General features: G+C 44.6%; 1 protein-coding gene across 2 annotated transcripts in view; it reads right to left on the bottom strand.

The window, feature by feature from the left end:
* The window catches only part of cep72 (centrosomal protein 72), a 230,603-nt gene that overhangs the window by 175,203 nt on the left and 35,540 nt on the right, over positions 1-19,860 (bottom strand). Inside the window, exon 2 of one of the 2 annotated variants that reach the window (XM_070880485.1) lies at positions 18,662-18,789. In XM_070880485.1, the coding sequence (XP_070736586.1) occupies positions 18,662-18,789 (128 nt within the window). Of the gene's footprint in view, positions 1-18,661; positions 18,790-19,860 lie in introns of those variants that run through there. The other variant, XM_070880486.1, reaches the window with a different exon arrangement.

Here is a 19,860-nt window from a genome sequence, read left to right as displayed (position 1 = left end):
CTCGAGGGGCCAAATGGTGGTCTCCTGGTCCTATTTCTTATGTTCTTATTCAAGAAAGGAGGGAGAGAGAAAACGGGGAACTATAGGCCAGTTAGCTTGATATCAGTCATCGGGAAAATGCTGGAATCCATTATCAACGAAGTGGTAACAGGGCACTTAGAAAATCATATGATGAGGCAGAGTCAACACGATTTTATGAAAGAGAAATCGTGTTTAACAAATTTATTAGAGTTTTTTTGAGGACATAGTTAGCAGGGTAGATAAAGAGGAACCAGTAGATGTGGTATATTTGGATTTCCAAAAGGCATTCGATAAGGTGCCATTTAAAAAGGTTGCTATGCAAGATAAGGGCTCATAGGGTTGGGGGTAATATATTAGCATGGATAGAGGATTGGTTAACAGACAGAAAACAGGAAGTAGGAATAAATGGGTCATTTATCGGTTAGCTGGCTGTAACTAGTGGGGTGCCACAAGGGTCAGTCCCACTCCAGAGACTTGAGCACATAATCTAGGCTGGCACTTCAATGCAGTCTGAGATCTCCTTATGTTCTCAATGCTGGATTGTCAGAGGTACCGTATTTTAGATGAGACCTTAAACCAGGGCTCTATCTGCCCTTTCGGGTGGACGTAAAGGATCCGATGGCACAGATCCTGACAGACCGCATTGTGGCACTGGAGTTGCGGGTGGATTCACTCTGGAGCATGCACGATGCTGAGGATGCCGTAAATAGCACGTATAGTGAGTTGATCATACCGCAGGTAAAGGTTACACAGACATACAGCGAACGGATGATCAACATGAAGAGCAGTGGAAGGAAGGTAGTGCAGAGCTCCCCTGCGGTCATTCCCCTCCAAAACAGATACACCGCTTTGGGTACTGTTGGCGGGGTGGGGGGGGGATGTCTCATCAGGCAAGGGCAGCAGCAGCCAAGTCCATGGCACCGTGGGTGGCTCTGCTGCACAGGAGGGCAGGAAAAAGAGTGGGAGAGCTACAGTGATAGGGGATTCTATTGTAAGGAGAATAGATAGACATTCCTTCGGCCGCAATCGAGACTCCAGGATGGTATGTTGCCTCCCTGGTGCAAGGGTCAAGGATGTCTCGGAGCGGTTGCAGGACATTTTGAAGGGGAGGGTGAACAGCCAGTTGTCGTGGTGCACACAGGTACCAACAATATAGGTAAAAAATGAGATGAGGTCCGACAAGCTGAATTTAGAGAGCTAGGAGTTAAATTAAAAAGTAGGACCTCAAAAGGTAGTAATCTCAGGATTGCTACCAGTGCCACGTGCTAGGCAGAGTAGGAATTGCAGGATAGCTCAGATGAGGAGTGGTGCAGAAGGAAGGGATTCAAATTCAAGGGACATTGGAACCGGTTCTGGGGGAGGTGGGACCAGTACAAACCGGACGGTCTGTACCTGGGCAGGACCGGAACCAATGTCCAAGGGGGAGTGTTTGCTAGTGCTGTTGGGGAGGGGTTAAACTAATATGGCAGGGGGATGGGAACCTATGCAGGGAGACAGAGGGAAGTAGAATGGGGGCAGAAGCAAAAGATAGAAAGAGAAAAGTATAAGTGGAGGGCAGAGAAACCCAAGGTAAAAATCAAAAAGGGCCACATTGCAGCAAAATTCTAAAAGGGCAAAGTATGTTAAAAAGACAAGCCTGAAGGCTCTGTGCCTCAATGCGAGGAGTATTCATAATAAGATGGATGAATTAACTGCACAGGCAGCAATTAATGAATATGATATAATTGGCATCACAGAGACATGGCTCCAGGGTGACCAAAGCTGGGAACTCAACATCCAGAGTTATTCAAGAGAGTGATGTGCAAAATTAAAGCACATGGTATTGGAGGGTAATGTACTGACGTGGATAGAGAACTGGTTGGCAGAGAGTCGGGATAAACGGGTTCTTTTCAGAATGGCAGGCAGTGACTAATGGGGTGCCGCAGGGCTCAGTGCTGGGACCCCAGCCAATTACAATATACATTAATGATTTAGATGAAGGAATTGAGTGTGTCCAAGTTTGCAGATGACACTAAACTGGGTGGCGCTGTGAGCTGTGAGGAGGACGCAAAGAGGCTGCAGGGTGACTTGGACAGATTAGGTGAATGGGCAAATGCATGGCAGATGCAGTATAATGTGGATAAATGTGAGGTTATCCACTTTGGGGGCAAAAACACAAAGGCAGAATATTATCTGAATGACGGCAGATTAGGAAAAGGGGAGGTGCAACAAGACCTGGGTGTCATGGTACATCAGTCATTGAAAGTTGGCATGAAGGTACAGCAGGCGGTGAAGAAGGCAAATGGTATGTTGGCCTTCATAGCTAGGGGATTTGAGTATCGGAGCAGGGAGGTCTTACTGCAGTTGTACAGGGCCTTGGTGAGGCCTCACCTGGAATATTGTATTCAGTTTTGGTCTCCTAATCTGAGGAAGAACATTCTTGCTATTGAGGGAGTGCAGCGAAGGTTCACCAGCCTGATTCCCGGGATGGCTGGACTAATGTATGAGGATAGACTGGATCGACTGGGCCTTTATTCACTGGAGTTTAGAAGGAAGAGAGGGGATCTCATAGAAACATATAAAATTCTGATGGGACTGGACAGGTTAGATGCAGGAAGAATGTTCCTGATGTTGGGGAAGTCCAGAACCAGGGGGACACAGTCTAAGGATAAGGGGTAAGCCATTTAGGACTGAGATGAGGAGAAATTTCTTCACTCAAGAGAGTTGTTAACCTGTTGAATTCTCTACCGCAGAGATGCCAATTCAAGAGGGAGTTAGATATGGCCCTTACGGCTAAAGGGATCAAGGGCTCAAGGGCTATGGAGAGAAAGCAGGAAAGGGGACTGAGGTGCATGATCGGCCATGATCTTATTGAATGGTGGTACAGGCTCGAAGGGATGAATGGCCTACTCCTGCACCTATTTTCCATGTTTCTATTCGAAAACCTGCCGCTGGATTTTCCTCGCGGGTCGGGGCTTTAAAAGGAGCAGCGTGGAGGTGGACCAGCACTCAGTGCGGCCCCGGCCTGCAAGGAAACACCAGCGGCATGCCATTGCAAGATACACGTGAGCTGGTTCGGGGGGGTGCAACGACTTGGAGGAGTGCAACTGGATTGCACATCGCCATAATCCAGGTCGCTGAATGTAGTGTGGGCAGCAAGCAGCAGAAGAGCTGCGAGATATTTTAGAGCAACGTGATCAGGGCCCAGGTTAGGCCTGGGTTCAGGGCCTAGGAGAGGCGAGGGCCCAGGGGCAGCACGGGCCAGCCCACACTGCGATATGTGTGTGCACTAGGTCCGTGCAGCAGAGCTGGTCTCCAGTCGTCTTGTTTAATCCTTGCCATTGGACCAAGACCTAGCTCCGTCAAGCAAGTGGCTGGTGTGCAATGGTGACCACATGTTAAAAAAAATCCACGCGCAGGCATCTTCCATCCTGCAATATGCATGTAGTTCGGGATCCTGGAATATCAGGTCCCTCATTGTAACACCTGTGAACTTATCCCTTTTTGGTGTAGAAGCAAGTCATGCTCGATGTGAGGGACCGCCTAAGAGGAAGAGCCGCAAAGATCAGAGCTTGGGCCTCAGCTATTTGCAATCTATATTAATGACTTAGATGAAGGGACCGAGTCCAATGTATCCAAGTTTGCTAACGATACAAAGCTAGGTGGAAAAGTAAGCTGTGAGGATACACAGAGCCTGCAAAGGGATATGAACAGGTTAAGTGAGTGGGAAATATGGTGACAGATGGGAGTATAACGTGGGAAAATGTGAGGTTATTCACTTTGGTAAGAAGAATAAAAAAAACAGTATTTTTTTAAAATGGTGAAACTGTTAAAGGTTGGTGTTCAGAGAGATTTAGATGTCCTCATACAGAAAACACAGAAAGTTAACATGTAGGCGCAGCAAGCAATTAGGAAGGCAAATTACATGTTGGTCTTTATTGCAAGGGGGTTAGAGTACAAGAGTAAGGAAGTCTTGAAAAAATTATACAGGGCTTTGGTGAGATCACACCTGGAGTACGGTGCACAGTTTTGGTCTCCTTATCTGAGGAAGGACATATATGCCATAGAGGCGGTGCAACAAAGGTTCACTAGATTGATGCCTGGGATGAGAGGGTTGTTCGATGAGGAGAGATTGAGCCTATACTCTCTGGAGTTTAGACAAATGAGAGGTGATCTCATTGAAACATATAAAATACTGAGGGGGATTGACAGGGTAGAAGCCGAGAGGTTGTTTCTCCTAGCTGGAGAATCTAGAACTAATGGCACAGTCTCAGGATAAAGGGTTGGCCATTTGAGGCTGAGACGAGGAGGAATTTCTTCACTCAGGGTTATGAGTCTTTAGAATTTTCTACCTCAAAGACCAGTGGATGCTGAGTCATTGAGTATATATAAGGCTGAGATAGATCGATTTTTGGACTCTAAAGGAATCAAGGGATATGGGGATCAGGTGGGAAAGTGGAGCTGAGGCTGAAGATCAGCCATGATCTTATTGAATGGCAGAGCAGGGTTAAAGGGGTCACATAACCTGCTCCTGCTCCTAATTCTATGTTCTTTTCTCTGGATTATTAGTACAGGCCTCTGGATTAGTAGTCCAATATCATCGACACGACATTTATTTGCCCAATTACTGCTTGGTCGAAGTGAATACTGTGGCTGTCGCGAACAGATGTGGCACTACAAACACGGTTCTGAGATCTATCTGGTTGGAAGCAGACTCTGGTGATCGAAGGGATAGCAACCTTTGCTGCTGGGTTGCAACCAGTTAGATGTACAAAAGGGAGGGAGAACAGCCAGTTGTCGTGGTGCACATTGGTACCAACGACATAGGTTAAAAAAAAGGGATAAGGTCCTACGAGACGAATTTAAGGAGCTAGGAGTTAAATTAAAAAGTAGGACCTCAAAAGTAGTAATCTCGGGATTGCTACCAGTGCCACGTGCTAGTCAGAGTAGGAATTGCAGGATAGCACAGATGAATACGTGGCTTGAGCAGTGGTGCAGCAGGGAGGGATTCAAATTCGTGGGGCATTGGAACAGGTTCTGGGGGAGGTGGGACCAGTACAAACCGGACGGTCTGCACTTGGGCAGGAACGGAACCAATGTCCGAGGGGGAGTGTTTGCTAGTGCTGTTGGTGAGGAGTTAAACTAATATGGCAGGGGGATAGGAACCAATACAGGGAGACAGAGGGAAACAAAAAGGAGACAAAAACAAAAGACAGAAAAGAGATGAGTAAAAGTGGAGGGCAGAGAAACCAAAGGCAAGAAACAAAAAGGGCCACTGAATGTAAAAGGGCTGCAGGAGGGGTAAAAACTAAAAATCATGGTTTAAAAACTAGGATGAAAACACTCTACCTAAATGTACGCAGCATTCGAAATAAAGTAAATGAGTTGACGGCACAAATCATTACAAATGGGTATGATTTGGTGGCCATTACAGAAACATGGTTGCAAGGTGGCCAAGACTGTGAATTAAACATACAGGGGTATCTGACGATTCAGAAAGATAGGCAAGAAGGGAAAGGAGGTGGGGTAGCTCTGTTAATAAAGGATGATATCAGGGCAGTTGTGAGGGATGATATTGGCTCCAATGAACAAAATGTTGAATCATTGTGGGTGGAGATTAGAGATAGTAAGGGGAAAAAGTCACTGGTCGGCGTAGTTTATAGGCCCCCAAATAATAACTTCATGGTGGGGCGGACAATAATCAAGGGAATAATGGAGGCATGTGAAAAAGGAACGGCAGTAGTTATGGGGGATTTTAACCTACATATTGATTGGTCAAATCAAATCGCAGGGGGTAGCCTGGAGGAGGAATTCATAGAATGCATACGGGATTGTTTCTTAGAACAGTATGTAACAGAGCCTACAAGGGAGCAAGCCATTTTGGATCTGGTCCTGTGTAACGAGACAGGAAAAATAAACGACCTCCTCGTAAAAGATCCTCTTGGAATGAGTGATCACAATATGGTTGAATTTGTAATACAGATTGAGGATGAGGAAGTTGTGTCAGAAACGAGCGTACTATGCTTAAACAAAGGGGACTACAGTGGGATGAGGGCAGAGTTGGCTAAAGTAGACTGGAAACAAGGACTAAACGATGGCACAATTGAGGAACAGTGGAGGACTTTTAAGGAGTTCTTTCATAATGCGCAACAAAAATATATTCCAGTGAAAAAGAAGGGCGCCAAGAGAAGAGATAACCAGCCGTGGATAACCAAGGAAATAAAGGAAAGTATCAAATCAAAGACCAATGCGTATAAGGTGGCCAAGGTTAGTGGGAAACTAGAGGATTGGGAAAATTTTAACAGCAAAGAATGACTAAAAAAAAATAAAGAAAGGGAAGATAGATTACGAAGGTAAACTTGCGCAAAACATAAAAACAGATAGTAAAAGCTTTTACAGATATATAAAACGGAAAAGAGTGACTAAAGTAAATGTTGGTCCCTTAGAAGATGAAAAGGGGGATTTAATAATGGGAAATGTGGAAATGGCTGAGACCTTCAACAATTATTTTGCTTCCGTCTTCACAGTGGAAGACACAAAAACCATGCCAAAAATTGCTGGTCACAGGAATGTGGGAAGGGAGGACCTTGAGATGATCACTATCACTAGGGAGGTAGTGCTGGACAGACTAATGGGACTGAAGGTAGACAAGTCCCCTGGTCCTGATGAAATGCATCCCAGGGCATTAAAAGAGATGGCAGAAGTTATAGCAGATGCATTTGTTATAATCTACCAAAATTCTCTGGACTCTGGGGAGGTACCAGCGGATTGGAGAGCAGTTAATGTAACGCCTCTGTTTAAAAAAGGGGGCAGGCAAAAGGCAGGTAACTATAGGCCAGTTAGTTTAACATCTGTAGTGGGGAAAATGCTTGAAACTATCATTAAGGAAGAAATAGTGGAACATCTGGATAGGAATAGTGCAATCAAGCAGACGCAGCATGGATTCATGAAAGGGAAATCATGTTTAACTAACTTACTGGAATTCTTTGAGGATATAACGAGCATGGTGGATAGAGGTGTACCGATGGATGTGGTGTATTTAGATTTCCAAAAGGCATTCGATAAGGTGCCACACAAAAGGTTACTGCAGAAGATAAAGGTACGCGGAGTCAGAGAAAATGTATTAGCATGGATAGAGAATTGGCTGGCGAACAGAAAGCAGAGAGTCGGGATAAATGGGTCCTTTTCCGGTTGGAAATCAGTGGCTAGTGATGTGCCACAGGGATCAGTACTGGGACCACAACTGTTTACAATATACATAGATGACCTAGAAGAGGGGACAGAGTGTAGTGCAACAAAATTTGCAGATGACACTAAGATTAGTGGGAAAGCGGGTTGTGTAGAGGACTCAAAGATGCTGCAAGGAGATTTGGATAGGTTAAGCGAATGGGCTAAGGTTTGGCAGATGGAATACAATGTCGGAAAGTGTGAGGTCATCCACCTTGGGAAAAAAAACAGTAAAAGGGAATATTATTTGAATGGGGAGAAATTACAACATGCTGTGGTGCAGAGGGACCTGGGGGTCCTTGTGCATGAAACTCTTTTTGGAGTTTATCTGCAAAACAAAAAACATTAAACCGTGCCACCCGACCTGCATGAATCCCAAAAGGTTAGTTTGCAGGTGCAGCAGGTAATCAGGAAGGCAAATGGAATGTTGGTCTTCATTGCGAAAGGGATGGAGTACAAAAGCAGGGAGGTGTTGCTGCAACTGTATAAGGTATTGGTAAGGCCGCACCTGGAGTACTGCGTGCAGTTTTGGTCACCTTACTTAAGGAAGGATATACTAGCTTTGGAAGGGGTACAGAGACGATTCACTAGGCTGATTCGAGAAATGAGGGGGTTACCTTATGATGATAGATTGAGTAGATTGGGTCTTTACTCCTTGGAGTTCAGAAGGATGAGGGGTGATCTTATAGAAACATTTAAAATCATGAAAGGGATAGACAAGATAGAGGCAGAGAGGTTGTTTCCATTGGTGGGGGAGACTAGAACTAGGGGGCACAGCCTCAAAATACGGAGGAGCCAATTTAAAACCGAGTTGAGAAAGAATTTCTTCTCCCAGAGGGTTGTGAATCTGTGGAATTCTCTGCCCAAGGAAGCAGTTGAGGCTGGCTCATTGAATATTTTCAAGTCAAAGATCGATAGATTTTTAAGCAATTAGGGAATTAAGGGTTACAGGGAGAGGGCGGGTAAGTGGAGCTGAGTCCACGACCAGATCAGCCATGATCTTATTGAATGGCGGAGCAGGCTCGAGGGGCTAGATGGCCTAATTCTTATGTTCTTATGTTCTTACATGCTCGTTCATCTCCAGTGCTTATAGGTTGAATCAGAAGTATCTCAGAGCACATGCATGGGAGATGGGGAAGGCTGGCAATGTACGACTGGCTGGAGTTTGAACGGCAGGCTAAAGAAACCAACCGAGAAAGAGCAGCATTTAAAATATATATATTTTTTTGAAGTAACATGTGCAAAGGTGTCGAAAAGTGGGTTCAATCAGGCATGTAGATTTATATCCAACTGTAAAGCAAAGAAAATGGGCAACAAACTCAATGGAAGAAATCATGCTGCAGGTTCGGAAGAAAAGTCCCTGAAAAAAAATGATCCTGTCATTCATGCTTCAGTTATATTTGTCAATGTTTAGCCTGAGCCTTGGGTGCTGGGTATTCTCTGCTCCTGCATGTATGTGTACACATACACACACGCGCGATCTGATTGCAAGAGCAGTGAACACCCATATTTGAAAGAATCGGTACAGTAAAGTTCCTTATTTGAGTCAGTGGCATTGCTTACGTTGATACAGAGAACATGCCTTTTTGTAACAACGGAAACATTATATTGGAAAGATGCAACATGGGCCCACATTCTGCGGTAGAAATAACTGAGGCTCAGTGCTCGCCGTTAGTAAAGAGTAAATCGGACAGTGACCTCACATGTGGAAATCAGGAAGTTGCTGTCCCAGATGCCCTGTTCCTCCAAAAGCTTCACTATACGGGTATCTTACCGTGAGACTCAGCATTAAAATACATGAAGGGCAGAAGTTGTGGTACCTCCCACTAGTTCCTCAATAAGCACGCCGGAAAAGGTTAGGACTTGTGCATTCGGATGCAAGTACATTTTTAAATGGCGTGGTAAGTCTTGATTACTGCCAAACAACCTCTCTGGCACTGAAAATTAACTTTTACAAGTGTGAAGTCTCATTCCTTCAGATTTTAATTATTCTTCAAAATTTAAAAACATTAAAAAGCATAATTTTTTAAAACATTTTCTTCGTCTCTTTTATCTCTTTCTCTCCTAATCTCATCTTTCTTTCCTTCTCTCATCTTTCTTTCCTTTTCCTTATTTGGATTTTGTACATGATTTGGCACTGAATTAAATATTCTAACTTACACTTCCTGGTTCAAACACTGCACTGCTCAGTAACAAATCTTCAATCTGATTGGTTAAGAACATAAGAAATAGGAGCAGGAGTAGGCCATACGGCCCCTTGAGCCTGCTCCACCATTTAATACGATCTTGGCTAATCTGATCATGGACTCATGCCCACCCCGTTCCCCATAATACCTTATTCTCTTATTGGTTAAGAAACAGTCTGTCTTAAATTTATTTAATGTCCCAGCTTCCATAGCTCTCTGAGGCAGTGAATGCCACAGATCCACAACCCTCTGAGAAAAGAAATTTCTCCTCATCTCAGTTTTAAATGGGAGGCCCCTTATTCTAAGATAATGCCGCCTAGTTCTAGTCTCCCCCATCAGTGGAAACATTCTCTCTGCATCCACTTTGTCAAGCCCCCTCATAATCTTATACCTTTCGATAAGATCACCTCTCAATCTTCTGAATTCCAATGAGTAGAGGTCCAACCTACTCAACCTTTCCTCATAAGTCAACCCACTCATCTCTGGAATCAACCTAGTGAACCTTCTCTGAACTGCCTCCAAAGCAAGTATGTCCTTTCGTAAATATGGAAACCAAAACTGCACGCAGTATTCCAGGTGTGACCTCACCAATATCCTGTATAGCTGCAGCAAGACTTCCCTGCTTTTATACTCCATCCCCTTTGCAAGATTCCATTGGCCTTCCTGATCACTCGCTGTACCTGCATACTAACCTTTTGTGTTTCATGCACAAGTACCCCCAGGTCCCGCTGTACTGCAGCACTTTGCAATCTTTCTCCATTTAAATAATAACTTGCTCTTCGATTTTCTCTGCCAAAGTGCATGACCTCACACTTTCCAACATTATACTCCATCTGCCAAATTTTTGTCCACTCACTTAGCCTGTCTATGTCCTTTTGCAGATTTTATGTATCCTCCTCATTCATTGCTTTTCCTCCCATCTTTATATCGTCAGCAAACTTGGCTACGTTACACTCAGTCCCTTCTTCCAAGTCGTTACTATAGATTGTAAATAGTTGGGGTCCCAGCACTGATCCCTGCGGCACCCCAATAGTTACTGATTGCCAACCCGAAAATGAAGCATTTATCTCGACATTCTGTTCTCTGTTAGTTAGCCAATCCTCTATCCATACTAATATATTACCCCAACCCCGTGAACTTGTATCTTGTGCAGGAACCTTTTATGTGGCACCTTGTCAAATGCCTTTTGGAAGGCAAATACACCACATCCACTGGTTCCCCTTTATCCACCTTCTTCGTTACATCCTCAAAGAATTCTAGCAAATTTGTCAAACATGACTTCCCCTTCATAAACCCATGCTGACTCTGCCTGACCAAATTTTGCTTTTCCAAATGTTCTGCTACTGCTTCTTTATTAATGGACTCGAACATTTTCCCAACCACAGATGTTAGGCTACCCAGTTGTTTGCCCTGTTCACACAGGTCCTAGATCCCCTCGAGGGAACGCTCTGCCAAAATAGCTTTCTAATCAGCACAATTTCCAGTGCAAAAGCCCATGGAAAGTCTGTGGGCAAGTGTGAGTGTAATGAAATGCTGTTGTCGTTCATTCGCCATGGACCACAAAATCTGGACAATGCTTTTATAAAGTAGATGCGTCTCTGGTGATTTTCTCACTGAGTTGTATGGACTAGGGGCATTATCTGTGGTGTATTGGTGGCGGATCAACTGGAAATAAGTACACCTCCAAATCGAGGTGTCCCATTTCGTACATGCTGAAAGTTGAATTGTGCCTGTTGTTGCAGCAGTTTCACAGAGTCCCGCCATTTCTTGTCTCTTTCCCTCCACAGTTGCTCAGTGATACAAGTTATGGGCAAGGGCTGCTTGTAACCCAGAGAGGTTTGAGTAACTCCAATGTGCTTGACCAGGGAGCTGATCTAAAGCAACTGGACCGTAGGCAATTCTCCTGGTTGAATATTCAGCTAATCCTGAGACCAGGTTTTACAAAACACTTGTTAGGAGTCCAGTAAACGGCACAAACATGAATCAAATTGCATACCATGACAAATATATTAGTACAGGACATCCTTTGATCATATAGAAACATAGAAAATAGGTGCAGGAGCAGGCCATTCAGCCCTTCTAGCCTGCACCGCCATTCAATGAGTTCATGGCTGAACATGAAACTTCAGTACCCCATTCCTGCTTTCTCGCCATACCCCTTGATCCCCCGAGTAGTAAGGACTTCATCTAACTCCCTTTTGAATATATTTAGTGAATTGGCCTCAACTACTTTCTGTGGTAGAGAATTCCACAGGTTCACCACTCTCTGGGTGAAGAAGTTTCTCCTCATCTCGGTCCTAAATAGCTTACCCCTTATCCTTAGACTGTGACCCCTGGTTCTGGACTTCCCCAACATTGGGAACATTCTTCCTGCATCCAACCTGTCCAAACCCGTCAGAATTTTAAACGTTTCTATGAGGTCCCCTCTCACTCTTCTGAACTCCAGTGAATACAAGCCCAGTTGATCCAGTCTTTCTTGATAGGTCAGTCCCACCATCCCGGGAATCAGTCTGGTGAATCTTCGCTGCACTCCCTCAATAGCAAGAATGTCCTTCCTCAAGTTAGGAGACCAAAACTGTACACAATACTCCAGGTGTGGCCTCACCAAGGCCCTGTACAACTGTAGCAACACCTCCCTGCCCCTGTACTCAAATCCCCTCGCTATGAAGGCCAACATGCCATTTGCTTTCTTAACCGCCTGCTGTACCTGCATGCCAACCTTCAATGACTGATGTACCATGACACCCAGGTCTCGCTGCACCTTCCCCCTTCCTAATCTGTCACCATTCAGATAATAGTCTGTCTCTCTGTTTTTACCACCAAAGTGGATAACCTCACATTTATCCACATTATACTTCATCTGCCACGCATTTGCCCACTCACCTAACCTATCCAAGTCACTCTGCAGCCTCATAGCATCCTCCTCGCAGCTCACACTGCCACCCAACTTAGTGTCATCCGCAAATTTGGAGATACTACATTTAATCCCCTCGTCTAAATCATTAATGTACAACGTAAACAGCTGGGGCCTCAGCACAGAACCTTGAGGTACCACACTAGTCACTGCCTGCCATTCTGAAAAGTACCCATTTATTCCTACTCTTTGCTTCCTGTCTGTCAACCAGTTCTCAATCCACGTCAGCACACTACCCCCAATCCCATGTGCTTTAACTTTGCACATTAATCTCCTGTGTGGGACCTTGTCGAAAGCCTTCTGAAAGTCCAAATATACCACATCAACTGGTTCTTCTTTGTCCACTTTACTGGAAACATCCTCAAAAAATTCCAGAAGATTTGTCAAGCATGATCTCCCTTTCACAAATCCATGCTGACTTGGACCTATCATGTCACCATTTTCCAAATGTGCTGTTATGACATCCTTAATAATTGATTCCATCATTTTACCCACTACTGAGGTCAGGCTGACCGGTCTATAATTCCCTGTTTTCTCTCTCCCTCCTTTTTTAAAAAGTGGGGTTACATTGGCTACCCTCCACTCGATAGGAACTGATCCAGAGTCAATGGAATGTTGGAAAATGACTGTCAATGCATCCGCTATTTCCAAGGCCACCTCCTTAAGTACTCTGAGATGCAGTCCATCAGGCCCTGGGGATTTATCGGCCTTCAATCCCATCAATTTCCCCAACACAATTTCCCGACTAATAAAGATTTCCCTCAGTTCCTCCTCCTTACTAGACCCTCTGACCCCTTTTATATCCGGAAGGTTGTTTGTGTCCTCCTCAGTGAATACTGAACCAAAGTACTTGTTCAATTGGTCTGCCATTTCTTTGTTCCCCGTTATGACTTCCCCTGATTCTGACTGCAGGGGACCTACGTTTGTCTTTACTAACCTTTTTCTCTTTACATACCTATAGAAACTTTTGCAATCCGCCTTAATGTTCCCTGCAAGCTTCTTCTCGTACTCCATTTTCCCTGCCCTAATCAAACCCTTTGTCCTCCTCTGCTGAGTTCTAAATTTCTCCCAGTCCCCAGGTTCGCTGCTATTTCTGGCCAATTTGTATGCCACTTCCTTGGCTTTAATACTATCCCTGATTTCCCTTGATAGCCACGGTTGAGCCACCTTCCCTTTTTTATTTTTACGCCAGACAGGAATGTACAATTGTTGTAATTCATCCATGCGGTCTCTAAATGTCTGCCATTGCCCATCCACAGTCAACCCCTTAAGTATCATTCGCCAATCTATCTTAGCCAATTCACGCCTCATACCTTCAAAGTTACCCTTCTTTAAGTTCTGGATCATGGTCTCTGAATTAACTGTTTCATTCTCCATCCTAATGCAGAATTCCACCATATTATGGTCACTCTTCCCCAAGGGGCCTCGCACAATGAGATTGTTAATTAATCCTCTCTCATTACACAACACCCAGTCTAAGATGGCCTCCCCCCTAGTTGGTTCCTCGACATATTGGTCTAGAAAACCATCCCTTATGCACTCCAGGAAATCCTCCTCCACCGTATTACTTCCAGTTTGGCTAGCCCAATCTATGTGCATATTAAAGTCACCCATTATAACTGCTGCACCCTTATTGCATGCACTCCTAATTTCCTGTTTGATGCCCTCCCCAACATCACTACTACTGTTTGGAGGTCTGTACACAACTCCCACTAATGTTTTTTGCCCTTTAGTGTTCTGCAGCTCTACCCATATAGATTCCACATCATCCAAGCTAATGTCTTTCCTAACTATTGCATTAATCTCCTCTTTAACCAGCAATGCTACCCCACCTCCTTTTCCTTTTATTCTATCCTTCCTGAATGTTGAATACCCCTGGATGTTGAGTTCCCAGCCCTGATCATCCTGGAGTCAGGTCTCCGTAATCCCAATCACATCATATTTGTTAACATCTATTTGCACAGTTAATTCATCCACCTTATTGCAGATACTCCTTGCATTAAGACACAAAGCCTTCAGGCTTGCTTTTTTAACACCCTTTGTCCTTTTAGAATTTTGCTGTACAGTGGCCCTTTTTGTTCTTTGCCTTGGGTTTCTCTGCCCTCCACTTTTCCTCATCTCCTTTCTGTCTTTTGCTTTTGCCTCATTTTTGTCTCCCTTTGTCTCCCTGCATAGGTTCCCATCCCCCTGCAATATTAGTTTAACTCCTCCCCAACAGCACTAGCAAACACTCCCCCTAGGACATTGGTTCCGGTCCTGCCCAGGTGCAGACCGTCCGGTTTGTACTGGTCCCACCTCCCCCAGAACCGGTTCCAATGCCCCAGGAATATGCATTTATGATTATTGCAGAAGGCTATTAATGCAACACTCAAGGACAATTATGTAACGGTTTGTATAACTAAACTGAATACAATTGAACCTCTCTGGTTTGGTACCCCAGGACCTGACCGGTGCCGGACCAGAGAATTTTCCGAACCACGGGAGGTCAACTGGTGACAACGCTGCTGACAACGACCCGGATGCCTTCTGCGCAGCATTTAGCCAACCAAAATTACTCCGTTTTTTAAAAATACTCAGGCCTGGCTTCGGTACCTCAGTCAGCCACCTGCCCTTCCCTTCCCTTCCCTTGCCTGGCCCGCTTACCTCAATGAACACCAACACCTCAAAAAAACATATACATGCACACAAAAAAAACGAGAGATCGGAGATAAAGTGAAGGATAAAGTCAAGAAGAAACGCCGACCCTTACCCACGAGGATTTAATTAAGAGGGGGAAAATAGAGTACGAGTGGAAACTTGCCGGAAACTTAAAAACTGACTGCAAAAGCTTCTATCGATATGTTAAGAGAAAAAGATTAGTGAAGACAAACATAGGTCCCTTTCAGTCAGATTCGGGTGAATTTATTATGGGGAACAAAGAAATGGCAGACCAATTGAACAAGTACTTCGGTTCTGTTTTCACAAAGGAAGACGCAAATAACCTTCCGGATGTACTAGGGTACCGAGGGTCAAATGAGAAGGAGGAACTGAAGGATATCCTTATTAGGCGGGAAATTGTGTTCGGGAAATTGACGGGATTGAAGGCCGATAAATCCCCAGGGCTTGATAGTCTACATCCCAGAGTACTTCAGGAAGTGGCCCTAGAAATAGTGGATGCATTGGTGATCATTTTCCAGTAGTCTATTGACTCTGGATCAGTTCCTATGGACTGGAGGGTAGCTAATGTAACACCACTTTTTAAAAAAAGGAGGGAGAGAGAAAACGATAATTATAGATCGGTTAGCCTGACAGTGGGGAAAATGTTGGAATGAATCACTAAGGATGAAATAGCAGCGCATTTGGAAAGCAGTGACAGGATCGGTCCAAGTCAGCATGGATTTATGAAAGGGAAATCATGCTTGACAAATCTTCTGGAATTTTTTGTGGATGTAACTAGTAGAATGGACAAGGGAGAACCAGTGGATGTGGTGTATTTGGACTTTCAAAAGGCTTTTGACAAGGTCCCACACAAGAGATTCGTGTGCAAAAATCAAAGCACATGATATTGGGGGTAATGTACTGACGTGGATAGAGAGCTGGTTGGCAGATAGGAAGCAGAGAGTCGGGATAAACGGGTCCTTTTCAGAATGGCAGGCAGTGACTAGTGGAGTGTTGCAGGGCTCAGTGCTGGGACCCCAGCTCTTTACAATATATATTAATGATTTAGATGATGGAATTGAGTGTAATTTCTCCAAGTTTGCTGATGACACTAAACTGGGTGACGGTGTGAGCTGTGAGGAGGACGCTAAGAGGCTGCAGGGTGACTTTTTCAGGTTAGGCGAGTGGGCAAATACATGGCAGATGCAGTATAATGTGGATAAATGTGAGGTTATCCACTTTGGGGGCAAAAACAAGGCGGCAGATTATCTGAATGGCGGCAGATTAGGAAAAGGGAAGGTGCAACGAGACCTGGGTGTCATGGTTCATCAGTCACTGAAAGTGGGCACGCAGGTACAGCAGGTGGTGAAGAAGGCAAATGTTACGTTGGCCTTCATAGCTAGGGGATTTGAATACAGGAGCAGGGAGGTCTTACTGCAGTTGTACAGGGCCTTAGTGAGGCCTCACCTGGAATATTGTGTTCAGTTTTGGTCTCCTAATCTGAGGAAGAACATTCTTGCTATTGAGAGAGTGCAGCGAAGGTTCACCAGACTGATTCCAGGGATCGCTGGATGGTCATATGAGGAGAGACTGGATCAACTGGGCCTTTATTCACTGGAGTTTAGAAGAATGAGAGGGGATCTCATAGAAACGTAAAGATTCTGACGGGACTGGACAGGTTAGATGCGGGAAGAGTGTTCACGATGTTGGGGAAGTCCAGAACCAGGGGACATCGTCTTACAATAAGGGGTAGGCCATTTAGGACTGAGATGAAGAGAAACTTCTTCACTCAAAGTTGTTAACCTATGGAATTCCCTGCCGCAGAGAGTTGTTGATGCCAGTTCATTGGATATATTCAAGAGGGAGTTAGATATGGCCCTTACGGCTAAAGGTATCAAGGGGTATGGAGAGAAAGCAGGAAAAGGGTACTGAGGGAATGATCAGCCATGATCTTATTGAATGGCGGCGCAGGCTCGAAGGGCCGAATGGCCTACTCCTGCACCTATTTTCCATGTTTCTATGTTTCCTACTCCCGGCGCCCAGGGGGAGGGGAAAATGTCAGTTCAGCCCGGCGTTGCAGCCTTCATAGTATGCGCGCCCGCCGCCAATCAAGAAAGGAGAGCCAGCCTCGGCAGCGAAGAGCACATGTCAAACCACAGCACCAGCCAGTATGTAAAACCTCCAGCTGGCCGGGCCAAGGCCGTCAAGATTTGTCGTCCAAAATGCATCACACATACGTTTAAAACGTGGAGCCATAATTTTCTTTTTCAATGGACGCCACTCATGCCAGGACAAATAGAAACAGAAATTTACAGCGCAGGAGGAGGCCATTTCGGACCATCGTGTCTGGGCCGGCCAACAAAGAGCCCCACAGCTCTTGGTCAGCAGCCCTAAAGGTTACATATAAACCTATGAACAATGACGGAAAGGCAAAGAGCACCCAGCCCAACCAGTCCACCTTACACAACTGCGACACCTCTTATATATTCTAGACTCCGCCCCAACCGGAGCCATGTGATCTCCTGGGAGAGGCAAAAATCAGATAAAAACCCAGGCCAATTTAGGGAGAAAAAATCTGGGAAAATTCCACTCTGACCCATCCAGGCGATCGAAACTAGTCCAGGAGATCACCCTGGTCGAATTCTATTTCCTGCAATACTTACCATTATATCTGCGCCGTCCAACAAAAGGTCATCCAGTCTTATCCCAATTACCAGCTCTAGGTCCATAACCCTGCAGGTTACTGCACTTCAAGTGCCCATCCAACTATCTCTTAAAAGTGGTGAGGGTTTCTGCATCCACCACTCTTCCAGGCAGCGAGTTCCAGATCACCACAACACTCCCGTAAAGAAGGCTCCCTTAAATCCCCTCTAAACCTTCCACCAACCACCTTAAAACTATGCCCCCTTGTAATAGACCCCATCCAGCAATGAAAATAGACCCTTACTATCCACTATGTCCAGGCCCCTCAATATTTTGTACACCTCAATGAGGTCTCCTCTCAACCTCCTCTGTTCCAATGAGAACAAACCCAGCCTATCCAATCTGTCCTCATAACTAAGATTTCCATTCCAGGCAGCATCCTAGTAAATCTCCTCTGCACCCTCTCTAGTGCAATCACGTCCTTCCAATAATACGATGACCAGAACTGCACGCAGTACTCCAGCTGTGGCCTAACCAAAGTATTACACAATTTAGGCACAACCTCCCTGCTCTTATATTCTATGCCTCGGCCAATAAAGGCAAGCATTCCGTATGTCTTAACCAACTTATCCACCTGGCCTGCTACTTTCAGGGATCTGTGGACAAGCACTCCAAGGTCCCTTTGTTCATCTACACTATTAAGTGGCCTACCGCTTAATGTGTATACCCTTTCCTTATTAGCCCTCCCAAAGTGCATCAACTCACACTTCTCTGAATTAAATTCAATTTTCCACTGCTCTGCCCATCTGACCAGTAGATTGATATCCTCCTGCAGCCCATGACTTTCCTCTTCATTATCAACCACACAGCCAATTTTAGTGTCGTCTGCAAACTTCTTAATTATACCCTCTATATTCAAATCTAGATCCTTGATGTATACCACAATGCCGGGCTAGGGATGTTTCCAGACTAAAGAGTCCTGGACTGGAGAGGTACAACCTGTACATTATGCATTTAACAGTTCGAGCTTAACACTGACAAATAAGAAACTGACCTCTAATGAAATCAAAGAATTACGGGATAGGTCAAGTGATTTAAGACGGGTAAAGTTCTTGAGAGACTTTCCAAGATGTGTGATCTTTTCTTCATAGCTTCCTGGCAGAAACAAAGATCGTACATCCGCTGAAAGACAGACAAAAAAAAAGAATCAGCTTTTATTACATTCACTGTTGCAATCACCATTCAAAAAGGAGAGCTTAACGATTGATTGTAAAATAAGTTATGATTGTTATGGGCTCCAAATAATTTCCAGTTAAGCAATTTAACAGCAATACTTTAAAAAAAAAACAATTTCCCTCCCACTTCTCCTGAAAGTGCTGACCCTTGTGGAGGTACAGTCCCCACAAGCACTCCAGTCTTCACATGTGACTCGACAGTCAACATGAAGATGATGTTCATTTCAAGGCGTCACATCTGAGCCCGATCTTGTTCTCGTTCCACATTTACAAACGCGATGTTCCAAGAGATCACTGGTTAGCTATTGGGAGCAAGAGTCTGCTTGTTTTTCCCCTCTTTCTTAGCCCAAGAGCACCGAGGACCATGATAACACCTACAATTGCTGCGCCAGCATCACTGATTAACAGGCTCAGCAATGTGTTCCACACTTAAGCCAATACAGACCAGAAAGTCAGAGGTTTCATTCCAAGCCTGCAATCTCAGAGGAGGCAGTCATTGGGTGCGATTGGACTCAATACCTCGACGTTTTGAAGAAAAAACAAAAATCAGTTAAGAGTTCACACTTCCAATTACTACCCAGTGTCTACTGCTGAAAAATGTCTATGGATGTTGAGTAGAAACAGGATTTTGGTTGCCTCTGATGTCCCATGTGGTCAAATAGTGTGCTGATATTCACACATAATGAATGGCCAATTGAGAAAGGTACCCAAAGGATGTTGGTAGTCTTGGATCCAACAGTACAGGAAGAGTGAGACCAAACATCAAAAGAGAATTAGGAGACAGTGAGACTGAACGATCAGGGAGTAAGACACAATGGAAGATAAAAATAGAGTCAATGCACATTAAAATAAATCTGGTAAAATTCTTTTCCAAAGGATTTAAAATTTACATCTCCATTAATTACTCAAACCATCTATTCATAATACTTTTTGTACCAACTCAATACAAAAGTCAACTTCCGTGGCAGGCAAGCACTTCCTATGAACTGAACCGTGTGTACATGCTATTTATTCAATT

This window comes from Pristiophorus japonicus, chromosome 5 (assembly GCF_044704955.1).
Source record: "Pristiophorus japonicus isolate sPriJap1 chromosome 5, sPriJap1.hap1, whole genome shotgun sequence".
Classification (NCBI taxonomy): Eukaryota; Metazoa; Chordata; class Chondrichthyes; family Pristiophoridae; genus Pristiophorus; species Pristiophorus japonicus.
This window is presented reverse-complemented; position numbering and strand designations above follow the sequence as displayed.